Genomic DNA, 13,426 nt, shown 5'->3' on the forward strand with positions numbered 1-13,426 from the left:
TTGGAAAGCAGACCGTCGGACCTCAGGCAGGCAGGCAGGTAGCTGATGTGCGCTCCCAGGTGAGCGGGAAGGCTGGTCCTTAGACAGACTGACAGGATTAGTAAGGCAGACCGTCGGACCTCAGACAAGCTGGCAGGTATCTGATGTGCGCTCCCAGGTGAGCGGGCAGGCTGGTCCTTAGACAGACTGACAGGATTAGTAAGGCAGACCGTCGGACCTCAGACTAGCAGGCAGGTAGCAAGTAATCAGGCAGGAATCTGGCAGGTAACTGGCAGGTAACTGGCAACGGGACCTGAGGGCTGAAGCACAGGTGAGACACAGGTGCAAACAACATTGCTCGGGCACCTCCATTTTGGAGGAGGTGCCTTATATACGGTAAAGTCCTCCGGCCATTGGCCGGGGACTCCTTAGGACGGCGCGCGCGGCCCCTTTAAGAGGGAGGGAGGGCGCGCGCGCGCGCCCTAAGCACAGTGGCCGGGAAGGAGCGCGCGCTGCCAGCAGAGCGGGAGAGGGACGCCGGGCTCGGAGCAGAGCGGTGAGGGGAACAGCGTCCCTGCCTAGCAGAGGGCAGGGACGCCGGCACTACAGTACCCCCCCCTTTAGGCCCCCCCTTTTTTAGGCCAGATAGAAATTTAGCTAGGATGAGAGGGGCATGGATGTTCTCCCGGGGCTCCCACGTTCTCTCCTCAGGACCAAACCCCTTCCAATCTACCAGAAAAAAGGTCTTTCCTCTTACCCTTTTGGTGGCAAGAATGTTCTCTACCTCAAACTCGTCCTCAGCAGAAACCGGAGCAGGAGGCGTACCTGTAGACTTGGAGAAAGAGTTAAGCACCACGGGTTTGAGGAGAGATACATGGAAGGAGTTGGGGATCCGTAAGTTGGCCGGGAGTTTCAATTTATAGGCCACCGGGTTGATCTGACTGATGACCTCCAGAGGACCGATGAACCGAGGCCCTAACTTGTAAGAAGGTATCTTGAGTCGAACATATTTAGATGAGAGCCAGACTTTATCTCCTGGACGAAATTGTGGAGGATCCAGGCGTTTTTTGTCAGCGTGTCTTTTCATACGCTCGGATGACAGAAGGAGTGCGGACCGGGTACTCTCCCATATGGAGGAAAATTTGCTAACGAGAGATTCCGCAGCCGGGTTGTCCACAGAGGTGGAGACAGGAAAAGGAATCCGAGGATGCTGACCAAAGACTACAAAAAACGGGGATTTGGAGGAGGATTCGCTCTCGTGATTATTATAAGAGAACTCGGCCCATGGTAGGAGATCCACCCAGTCAGAATGGTGGGCATTAACGAAGTGCCGGAGGTAACTGGTCAGGTTCTGATTGATCCGCTCCACTTGACCATTGGACTGTGGGTGGTAAGCGGAAGAGAAGTCCAGGGTGACGTCTAGTAGTTTACAAGTGGCTCTCCAGAAACGTGAGGTGAACTGTACCCCACGATCCGACACGATGTGGAGGGGCAGGCCATGAAGACGGAAGATGTGGCGGATAAAGTCTTTAGCCAGCTCGGGTGCAGACGGAAGGCCTGGCAGGGGAATAAAGTGAGCCATCTTGGAAAAGCGGTCAGCGACCACCCAAATGACCGTACAACCGGCAGAGACGGGGAGATCAGTTATAAAGTCCATTGCTATATGCTGCCAGGGGGCAGCAGGTACAGGAAGCGGAAGGAGGCGTCCGGCTGGCAGATGTCTCGGGACTTTGTTGCGAGCGCAGGACACACAGGCAGAAACAAAGTCAATTATGTCCTTGTGCAGGGTAGGCCACCAATAGTGCCGGGCAATAAGCTGGAGGGTCTTTTTCTGACCGGCGTGGCCAGCTAGTTTAGACGAATGGCCCCAGTGTAGGATCTTCTCCCGATCAGGTACTGAAACAAACGTCTTACCGGGAGGGAGACGATTTAGACTCACGGGAGCCACCTGCATTACTCTGGCGGGATCGATGATATGTTTAGGTTCTTCCTCGAGATCGGACACCAGAAAGGATCGGGACAAGGCGTCTGCTTTGACGTTTTTGTCAGCCGGGCGAAAATGAAGAACAAAATCAAAACGAGCAAAAAACAAGGACCACCGGGCTTGGCGCGGGTTAAGTCTCTGGGCATGCTGGAGGTAAGCCAAGTTCTTGTGGTCAGTGTAAATTATTACCGGATGAAGAGCCCCCTCGAGTAGGTAACGCCACTCCTCCAACGCCAGTTTGATGGCCAATAACTCTCGGTCTCCTATGGAATAGTTGCGCTCAGAAGAGGAGAAGAGTTTGGAGAAGAAGCCACAAGTTACCATTCTCCCGGAAGATGATTTTTGAGTAAGTACCGCTCCGGCTCCAGAGGAGGAGGCGTCAACTTCCAGGAAGAACTGCTTGTTGCCGTCCGGGCGATGCAGCACCGGGGCGGAAGAGAAGGCCTGTTTTAGGGAAAGAAAGGCCTCCTCTGCTTCGGGCGGCCACTCTTTGGGATTAGTACCCTTACGGGTGAGTGCGGAAATTGGGGCAGTCCGGGAAGAGAAGTGCGGGATGAAGAGGCGGTAATAGTTGGCGAAACCCATGAACCGTTGAATAGCCTTCAACCCCTCTGGTCGGGGCCATTTCTCGATGGCAGACAGTTTCTCAGGATCAATTTGTAGGCCGGTCTGAGAGATAATGTAGCCCAGAAACGGAAGCGAGGTCTGCTCAAAGAGGCACTTCTCATATTTAGCGTAGAGATGGTTCTGCCTGAGCCTAAGCAGGACCTGACGAACGTCCCTCCGGTGAGTCTGGAGATCCGGAGAGAAGACCAAGATGTCGTCCAGGTACACCACTACGCAGGAGTAGAGAAGGTCCCGGAAGATGTCATTGACCAACTCTTGAAAGACGGCAGGAGCGTTACAGAGACCAAAGGGCATTACCAGATATTCATAGTGGCCGTCCCGGGTGTTGAATGCCGTCTTCCATTCATCCCCCTGACGGATACGAACCAGGTTGTACGCCCCACGGAGGTCCAGTTTGGTGAAGATTCTAGCCCCCCTCAGACGATCAAATAACTCCGGAATGAGCGGAAGGGGGTACTTCTTCTTCACCGTGATCTGGTTTAGGCCTCTATAGTCTATACAGGGACGGAGAGAGCCGTCCTTCTTTTTGACGAAAAAGAAGCCTGCTCCCGCCGGGGAGGTAGATTTCCGAATGAATCCCCTGGCCAGATTTTCCTCAATATATTCGGACATCGACCGGGTCTCAGCAGCGGATAATGGATAAATACGCCCACGGGGAGGAGAAGTACCAGGTAACAGGTCGATAGAACAGTCGTATGGTCTATGAGGGGGTAGTGTCTCTGCCTCCTTTTTATTAAAGACATCAGCATAAGACCAATAAAGAATCGGAAGTCCAGGTAGATTAGCTGGGGTAGGAGAAGGACGGACGGGATGAACGGGAACCAGACAGGTCTTATGGCAGCCCTGTCCCCAGCGAAGGACTTCTCCGGTCTGCCAGTCAAGAACGGGTGCATGTCTCTGGAGCCAAGGTAGGCCTAGCAAGAGGGCGTGAGAGAGTCCAGGCAGAACATGGAAGGAGATACTTTCAGAATGCAGCATTCCCACCTGCAGAGTAATTGATTCGGTGATGAGTTGGATGGGGCGTGGTAAGAGCCCCCCATCCACGGCAGCAACAGACAAGGGTACAGCCAGAGGTTTGGTGGGGATGCGGTATTTCTCTACCAGGGACTGTGAAATAAGATTCCCGGCTGCTCCAGAGTCCAGTTGGGCTAGTTCGAAATAACGGTTCTCCCCGTAGACGATTGAAACTGACAACAGCAGGGATGGAGAGGATTTATTCTTGTCTAGGTGGACCTCTCTGAGCGAACCTAGACACAGGCGTTTCCCGATCTCTCTGGGCAGGCACGGATCCGGTGCTCCTTACTGCCACAGTAGAAGCAGGTCCCCTCGGCACGACGTAAGTCCTGACGGGTCTTGACCATCTTGGTCTGGTCGACCTGCATAGGCTCAGGAGGGTGTACCTGGTTAGAGACAGAAGGAGTGACGGGTTTCTGAAAAGTAGGAGCTAGACGTGGTAACCTCCTCTCACGGGTGACCTCTCTGGCACGCTCCTGGAACCGTAGGTCAATCCGGGTGGCAAGAGTTATCCCAGGCCAGCTCCGAGGCAAGGGTACGGAACCGTATGGCATATTGGCCCACGGTGAGACTCTCCTGACGGAGGCGTAGCAGCGATGATGCGGATGAGGTCTTCCGTCCGGGTTCGTCGAAGACTTTCCGGAAAGCCGTGAGAAAAGCAGGCAAGTTGGACACCAGGGGGTCTCCTCTCTCCCATAGAGGATTTAGCCAGGCCAGGGCCTCCCCGGTGAGATGGGTCATGATGAATGCAATTTTGGCTCGGTCGGAGTTAAACTGGTGGGACAAAAGTTCAAAGTGCAGGGTGCACTGATTTATGAAGCCCCGAGCCTGGGCGGAGTCGCCTCCGAAGCGAGGAGGTGCAGAAAGCCGGGGTCCAGGGTAGGATACCATGGTATTAGTGGGCAGCGGAGCTGCCGGATTGCGAGACATGGCACTGGCGGAGGTTGCTGGTGGAGCAGTCAGAGTGTCCAGGCGAGTATTGACATTCCGCAGGTGACCCAGGATGGACTCCTGTTGGGACCTTTGACGGGACAGTTCATGACACAGGTCCGAGAGCGAGGGAGCTTGGGTGCCACCGGGTTCCATGGCCCGAGCAAACTGTAACGGGTCTGGGAGGCGGAACCTCAGAGCTACTATACAAGGAGGCGGTCCTTGTAAGGGAGCGGGTGGCGACCAGGGAAGACGGGCTGGAAGTCTCAGCAGGTGAACGGGACAGTCTCTGAGTGAACGGGACAGTCTCTGAGTGAACGGGACAGTCTCTGAGTGAACGGGACAGTCTCTGAGTGAACGGGCTGGAGATCACGGCAAGTGACCGGGACAGTCTCTAGGTATAGGGTTGGTACGACCTGTGGCGGCTGAAGATAGACGTGAGCTCCCAGGTGAGCAGGCGAGAGTCTCTGGATGAACGGGTGGTCACAGCATGTGACGGCGGAGCCTCCAGGAAGACCAGCGGACAGGCGACAGATGAGCGCTCCCAGGTGAGCGGGCAGAAGTCTCTGGACAGGCGGGTGGTCACAGCACGTGACGGCAGAGCCTCCGGGTAGGCAAACAGACAGGTAGCAGAAGAGCGCTCCCAGGTGAGCGGGCAGGAGACACAGGACAGGCAGGTGGTCACAGCACGTGACGGCGGAGCCTCCAGGTAGGCTAGCAAGCAGATAGCAGACGTGCGCTCCCAGGTGAGCGGGCAAGCTGGTCCATAGACAGACTGACAGGAGTTGGAAGGCAGACCGTCGGACCTCAGGCAGGCAGGTAGCTGATGTGCGCTCCCAGGTGAGCGGGAAGGCTGGTCCTTAGACAGACTGACAGGATTAGTAAGGCAGACCGTCGGACCTCAGACAAGCTGGCAGGTATCTGATGTGCGCTCCCAGGTGAGCGGGCAGGCTGGTCCTTAGACAGACTGACAGGATTAGTAAGGCAGACCGTCGGACCTCAGACTAGCAGGCAGGTAGCAAGTAATCAGGCAGGAATCTGGCAGGTAACTGGCAGGTAACTGGCAACGGGACCTGAGGGCTGAAGCACAGGTGAGACACAGGTGCAAACAACATTGCTCAGGCACCTCCATTTTGGAGGAGGTGCCTTATATACGGTAAAGTCCTCCGGCCATTGGCCGGGGACTCCTTAGGACGGCGCGCGCGGCCCCTTTAAGAGGGAGGGAGGGCGCGCGCGCGCGCGCCCTAAGCACAGTGGCCGGGAAGGAGCGCGCGCTGCCAGCAGAGCGGGAGAGGGACGCCGGGCTCGGAGCAGAGCGGTGAGGGGAACAGCGTCCCTGCCTAGCAGAGGGCAGGGACGCCGGCACTACATCTGTCATGTTCCAAAATGGTGAGTCTTTCATGTTGGCTTTAGGACAATTGAGTGGCAGCATCTCCTCATCTAGAATTGGCTGACACCTCTCTAGTGAGACCGCTTAACCGTTTTAGAAGCACTGATTTAGGCATTAAAAGGGCCAACATATTGTACAGTGCTTTAGTTACATTATCATCAATGTCATCAGAAGGGTTCACAATCTAAATTTCCTATCAGTATATCTTTGAAGTATGAAAACAAACCAGAGTATCCCAAGGAACCCCATGGAAACTCAATGCAGTTGTCCTTGGTGGTATTTGAATCCAGGACCCCAGCGTTGCAAAGAAACAGGGCTATCCACTGTGCTTCCTTGTATTGCCTCTACTGTATCTCTTCTGTGCTGCTGGTTTCTTACATTAGAAAGTTGTTCTAGCAGTAATATGTTGTTACTTCAGTTTGGGTGCCATACCCCCAAAATGATCAGAACAGGAGAAAATAAGATAAAATGCTAGTTCTTCCCAACAGGGCAGCACTGTTGTAATTCACATGGTGCACTTACTTTAACTCAATACTGTACACAACATATGTTGGGCAATATTGCAGGGTTCAGATGAGCGTACTCCATGGTTCACATATGGGCCACAATGTCTGGACTGGCCGCTGGTTTCCAGGTCCAAACTTACATCCTCATATGTGTCTTATTAGGCTAGGGTCACAGGACCATATGTTCTACATCTGAGAAAATTGGTTTGATTATGCTAATGATGAGAGTTTGATCAGTGTAATTCGATTTTCTCGGATGTGGAGAGTAAAAAAAAAAAGGTAAAAAAGTCTCCATCTTCTCCATTCTGTCAGTCGGTGGAAATCGGACTACACTCCGAGTGTGGCCGGCCCGATGTTTTCCACGGACCCATAGATATGAGTGGGCAAGTGCCATCCGATTATAACAGTGGAAGATTGTGCATGCTGCGATTTTTTCAGACATGTGCACAGCCTCATTGAATAACCTGGGGGTAAGTGCTATGCGTCAACACAACGGATAGCAGTCGTTTGAGGTATACAGATGTCTGCACGAGCCCTTAGGGTGTAAGCTCGGGTCGGGACAGTCCGGAGCATGAAATACTCTCGTGTGGACCCGTCCTTACTTTAGCTTTCTATGTCAAATTGTTGTAATGGTTTTATATAACCCTCAGATGAGTCTTGTTTGGTATCAATAAGATGATAAACCTTTGATCACCCAACAAACCTTGTGGATTTTTTTTATATATATAGGATGAAAAACATCGTATTGAGGCCCTTGGAGGTTGCGTGGTCTGGTTTGGTGCATGGAGAGTTAATGGAAGCCTGTCTGTCTCTAGAGCTATTGGTAGGAGATTGACTTTAATTAATTCTTTCCTCTTTTCTTTGTCTCCTTATGGCCCTGATTTTAATTAAGTGTTTGATGATCTCAGACATCCAGAAATCTAAAGAAACATGAAACAGAAGATAAATTATACTGGGAAATCCAAATTCATCTCACCTAGGATGCAATTAAATTGCAGGAGCCCTAGACTCTATTAACTAAACTGAATAATGTATTTGAGACTCATGCTAACGTTCTGGGCTGTACCTACTCACTGTATTTGCCAGATAAGAAGATATATCACTATACATATATCAGCACAAGTGGGCAGCGACACTGTGCAATCTCTTATTTCTAAAGCCCCTATACACATTAGACTAATGTCAGCTGCATGCGGCAATATCCCGTTGGGCCCGTTTGGCTGCACAGATTGCACCGTTGGCATGTCCGCCCCTGCACCAGTCCATCACACCAAAATGGCATAATCTAAAAATTGATACTTGATGCTAAACTCATTTGAATAAATCTGTTTCCCACTTTTCCAGTTTTTGGTATTGTTCAGTAATGTGTTTTAATATTCCCCAAAAGTTTTGCTCTGGGTTTTGGCATAATTATGAAGTCTCCAGATCTGACTTAAAAAAAGAACAAAAAACTAGACCTATGAAGTACTATTGTAATTATATCCACTTCTAACCTACCGCAATAAAATATGCTCCCAAGGGGAGAAAATTGCAGAACACCACTGTACATTTAACAGACTTCATTGTCTAATCTTGGTGGATAGGTGGGGACTGATTGGTGGCTGCAGATTAGGATATTTAGATACTACAATTTTATTATATAGTCATCTAAAATGATCTTTAAAATAATGTAGAAGCGATTCATTTATTAAACCTTTTGATAATGAAATAATGAAAATCTAGTATAACACACAACATTTTTAAAAAAAATATGGACAAAAGTATTGGGGCACTTACACATTTCACCTACTGGAGCATTTATGACCTCCCATTCTTAATTCATAGGTATTAATATGGAATTGGTCCCCATCTCTTTGCAATTTCTAGTTTTCTGGGAATAATAATAATAATAATAATAATAATAATAATAATAATAATGGGAAGGCTTTCTATAAGATTTTGGAAGGTGTTTGCGTGAATTTTTACTCATTCATCCAGAACAACATTTGTGAGATTAGACACTGATGTTGATGAGAGGTCCTGTCTCAAAATATATGTTGTAGTTAATCTCAAAGGTGTTTTATGGGGTTGAGTTTAGGACTGTGCCGGCCATTTCTTTTACACCAAACTCACTCAACCATGCCTTTATGGATCTTGCTTTGATGATCTTTACGCGGCTCCATATGACTTTTGGCATTGTGCTTGGTGATGTAAGGCTTGCATGCCAAAGCTCGGAGATAGAAACACTTACTTGGAGGTCCTGGCTCACAGATTTTGTGTTGATGTTAATGCCATGGTGTCCCACATGCTCAAAAATCCAACCATTTTGGAAGAACTTATTTTAAATTATGAACAACATTTTTGTTGATTAAATGTCAGACAATCCTATAAATTGTTGTAAGGAAAATTAGATTAAAGAGAAAGAAGACTTAGCAATTCTCCTAATATAGAAACTAGAAACAGCAAAAAGATCATTTGATAATTGTGTTTATAGTGTTTAATAGGGCTGAAAATACCATAAGAAAAACTAAGTAATAGCTGGTCCTTAAGATGTATTAAAATGAAGTAAGTCCAACCTCAGACAAACAAGAACACATGAGAAATTACACTTGTCATTATGTATTTAATAAAAACTAGGCTAAAATGCAGAGGCAGTGTGTGTAAAATTAGGTACACCTTCAAGTTCCAAAATCTGTCACCTCCATACATCAACATACGTAATCTTCGATCATCACAGGATCTGCTTCTCTCCTCCGCCCTCGTGCATTCCTCACCCAAGATTTTTCCTAAGCGTACCCCATCCTCTGAAATTCAGTGCCTGTTCAAATATATTCCATAATTGAAACCTTCAGACTCAACCTGAAAGCTCATGCCGTCAGAAAAGCCTGCAATAATCCCTCTGCCACCTCATTACCATCGGAGCTGCTGCAACCCTTGACCTACTGTCTCCTTCTCAATATCCTGTAGATTGTAAGCTCTTGAGGGAAGGATCCTCCCCCTTTGTTAGTTTTTCATTGTTAGTTTGTTCACTGTATTTTATATATGTATTTTGCATGTAAACCATCTTCACATGTACAGCACCATAGAATCAATGGTGTTTTAAAAGGAATAATAATAATAATGCTTCCATAGGAATTAAGAAGGTAAGTGGTAGCCAAGTGCTGCTAATCAAATGTCCTCAATTAATCCCTTAATGGCCCAGGGCGTATTAGTACGCCCCAGGCCATCACCCCGGTTTAGTGAGGGCTCCGGCGGTGAGCCCGCACTGAACCAGGCACATGTCAGCTGATTCTTACAGCTGACATGTGCCCGCAACAGCCGTGGGTGGAATCGCGATCCAACCGTGGCTGTTAACATGTTAAATGTCGCTGTCAATCTCTGACAGGGGCATTTAACATCACCGTTCCGGAAGCACGTCACTTACCCCGCCCATCGTTGACCCCGATCGCGGGTCACTGATGGGTGGGCATGACAACCCTGGGTCTGCAGCTGACCCCAGTGGTTGTCATGTAATGATCTCTATGAGCGCCACCTAGTGGTCGGCGCTCATAGCACAGGAGCATTTCTGCTACATAAAGGTGATCTGTTCATCACCTCTATGTAGCAGAGGCGATCAGACAGTTGCTGTTTCTAGTCTCCTATGGAAACTATAGAAGCAAGCAAAAAGTGTAAAAAAAATGTTTTTAAAAATATAAAAAAAATTAAAAAAATATAAAAGTTTAAATCACCCCCCTCAAAATAAAATACTAAAAAATAAACCCCTACATAGACATATTTGGTATCGCCACGTTCAGAATCACCCGATCTATCAATATAAAAAAAGAATTAATCCGATCGGTAAACGGCGTAACGAGAAAAAATTTCCAAACGCCAGAATTACGTTTTTTTTGGTTGCCGCAACATTGCAATAAAATACAATAACGGGCGATCAAAACATCTTATCTACCCCAAAATGGTATCAATAAAAACGTCAGCCCGGCGCGCAAAAAATAAGCCCTCACCCGGCCCCAGATCCCAAAAAATGGAGACACTACGGGTCTCGGAAAATGGCACCATTTTTTTTTTTTTAGCAAACTTTGGATGTTTTTTTCACCACTTAAATAAAAAAGAACCTATACATGTTTGGTGTCTACGAACTCGTAATGACCTGAAGAATAATAATGGTAGGTCACTTTTAGCATCCAGTGAACGTGGAAAGAAAAAAAAAAAAAAAAAATCTGTGGAATTGCATTTATTTGCAATTTCACCGCACTTTTTTTTCCTGTTTTCCAGTACACGATATGGTAAAACTAGTAATGACGTTTAAAAGTACAACTCGTCCCGCAAAAAATAAGCCCTCACATGGCCATAGTGCCCAAAAAATAAAAACGCTATGGCTCTGGGAGCAAAGGGAGCAAAAAACGAAAATGCAAAAACGGAAAATCCCAAGGTCGCGAAGGGGTTAACTATTCATCAGAAAGTGTGACACCTATATAAAAGCAGACGTTTTGCTGGTTTACTGGTCTGGAGCATTCAAGCATGCATTATTAATACAATGCCAAAGAGGAAAGACATTAGCAATGAGGTTATAGAAGCAATAGTTGCTGCCTGTCAATATGCAATGCGTTATAAGACAATTTCCAAACAATTTGTAGTCCATCATTCTACAGTGAGCAAGGGGAAAACTTACAAGACGTGATAATTATCCCAGTAATAGATGCACCTGTAAATTCTTCCCATGTTCAGACCATGCAATGCTCACTGAAATTGCAAAAAGCCCAAGAGCTACAGCTCAGACTCTTAGGGCTCACTCCCACTTGCAATGTAATCAGACGAGTACAATCTGATAAAAAAGCGGATTGCACTCAGCCGAATGTTAACCTTTGGCTCAGCTTACACCTGTAATTATTTTCTCATACCAATTCAGCATGTGAAAACAATTGCAGCATGTTGCAATTGCATTTCTTGAATCGGATTGCACGCACCCATACATGTTTATGGGTGCGTGTGAAACATTGCACTGCACTGGGATGTCACCCGAGTGCAGTGTGATTCCTGCTAACGCCGGCAATGTAGGAGATGGAGAAATTAATTCCTCTATCTCCTCCGCAGCTGTGCTGCGATTCTCCCATGCGAGAGGATCAGAGCACTGACACTCGGCTCTTGCTTGCAGCAGAGCAGGAGCCGAGTGTCATTAGCATATCGCATCTGATGCTCTAGCAATGGCTGTGATACACTAATGTGACTCCGGCCTAAAAGTCTTGGTTAGCATGGTAAATGTTCAAGTTCATGACAGTATAATTCGAAAAAGACTGAACAAGTAAGACTTGCTTGGATACGGATGCCAGGAGAAAGTCTCTTCTTTCTAAAAAGAACATGACATCATGGTTAAAGTATGCAAAGTTGCATCTGAAAAAAAAACACAAGACATGTGGAACAATGTTTGGTTGTATTGTTTTGCATCTTGTTTGGTGAAAACCAAATACAGCATACTGCATACTAACTGTCAAGCACAAATGATGATTTGGGCTTGTTTTGCAGCCTTAGGATCTGGGCATCTTGTAATCATTAAGTTGACCATGAACTCATCTGTATACCAAAGTATTCTAGAGTCAAATTTGAGGCCATCTATTAAAAGACTAGAGTTAGGTCGGAAACTGAGTTATGTAACAGGACAATGATCTCAAGCAAACCAGCTAATGTATATCAGAATGGCTGAAAAAGCAAAGAATCAAGATGCTGCAATGGCCAGTCAAAGCCCAAGCCTCCACCCAATTGAAATACTGTGGCTCGACCTTAAAAGGACTGTGTATAAAGAAACGCCCACAAACTTCAAATAATGTATAAGGCAATCTGTCAGCAGGATTCCAGTTCCTCCCTCCCCCACCAAAAAAATCAACTATTTATAATTGGGTCCAGAAATATTTGGACAGTGACACAAGTTTTGGCATTTTAGCTGTTTACCAAAACATATTCTAGGTACAGTTATATAATATAGGCTTGAAATGCTGACTCTCAGCTTTAATTTAAGGGTATTCACATCTTAATTGAAGTAAGATTTTAGGAATTACAGCTCTTTAAAATGTAGCTGCTTCTTTTTATAAGGTACAAAAAAATTGGACAATTATCTTAAAAGCTCTTTAATGGGCTCAATGGGTTATTCCCTCAGTAATCCATCATCAATTAAACAGATAAAAAGTCTGTAGCTGATGCCTTGTGTGGCATTTGCATTTGGAAGCTGTTGCTGTGAACCCACAACATGCGGTCACAAGAACTCTCAGTGGAAGAGAAAGACATGATTAGGATGAAAAAAAAAAGAAAAAGTCCATCAGAGAGATAGCAGAAATGATAGAAAGAGACAAATCAACAGTTTGGTACATGCTGCAAAAAAAAAAAAAGCGCACTAGTGAGCTTGGGAAAGGCCTAGATGTCCACGGAAAACAACAGTGGTGGATGATCGCAGAATTCTGTCCATGGTGAAGAAAAACCACATCACAACATCCACCCAAGTGAAGAACACTCTCCAGGAAGTAGGTGTTTCAGTATCTTAGTCTACCAAAAAGTGAAGACTTCATGAGAGTAAATATAGAGGGTTCAACACAAGGTGCAAACCATTAAGCATACTTAAAAATAAAAAAGACCAGATTAGATTTTGCCAAAAAACATCCTAAGAAGCCAGCCCAGTTCTGGAAAAGCATTCTTTGGACAGATAAAACTAAGATCAAACTGTACCACAATGATGGGAAGAAGAAAGTATGGAGAAGGCTTGGAACAGCTCATGATCCAGAGCACTTGACATCCTCTATAAAACATGGTGGAGGCAGTGTGATGGCATGGCATGGGCATACGCATCACAGAACATATGGACAATGACCCATAACATACTGAGAAAGCAAACCAGGAGTTTTTTAAGGTAAAGAAATAGAATATTCTGCAGCGGCTGAGTAAACCCCATAGAGCAGCATTTCAAATGGTTATGACAAAACCTAAGGCAGAAAGACCCACAAGCAAGCAACAACTGAAGTCAACTGCAGTAAA

The 13,426-nt window shown here is 46.8% G+C and overlaps 1 protein-coding gene across 1 annotated transcript in view; it reads left to right on the top strand.

Moving 5' to 3' along the window:
* PPM1E (protein phosphatase, Mg2+/Mn2+ dependent 1E) overlaps window positions 1-13,426 on the top strand; it is a 307,370-nt gene that overhangs the window by 277,999 nt on the left and 15,945 nt on the right. Inside the window, exon 6 of the mRNA XM_073665370.1 lies at window positions 7,160-7,253. Within this exon, the coding sequence (XP_073521471.1) occupies window positions 7,160-7,253 (94 nt within the window). The remainder of the gene's footprint in view (window positions 1-7,159; window positions 7,254-13,426) is intronic.

Source organism: Phyllobates terribilis, unplaced genomic scaffold (genome assembly GCF_046119375.1).
Source record: "Phyllobates terribilis strain yellow unplaced genomic scaffold, ASM4611937v1 Scaffold_2__4_contigs__length_985480577, whole genome shotgun sequence".
Classification (NCBI taxonomy): domain Eukaryota; kingdom Metazoa; phylum Chordata; class Amphibia; order Anura; family Dendrobatidae; genus Phyllobates; species Phyllobates terribilis.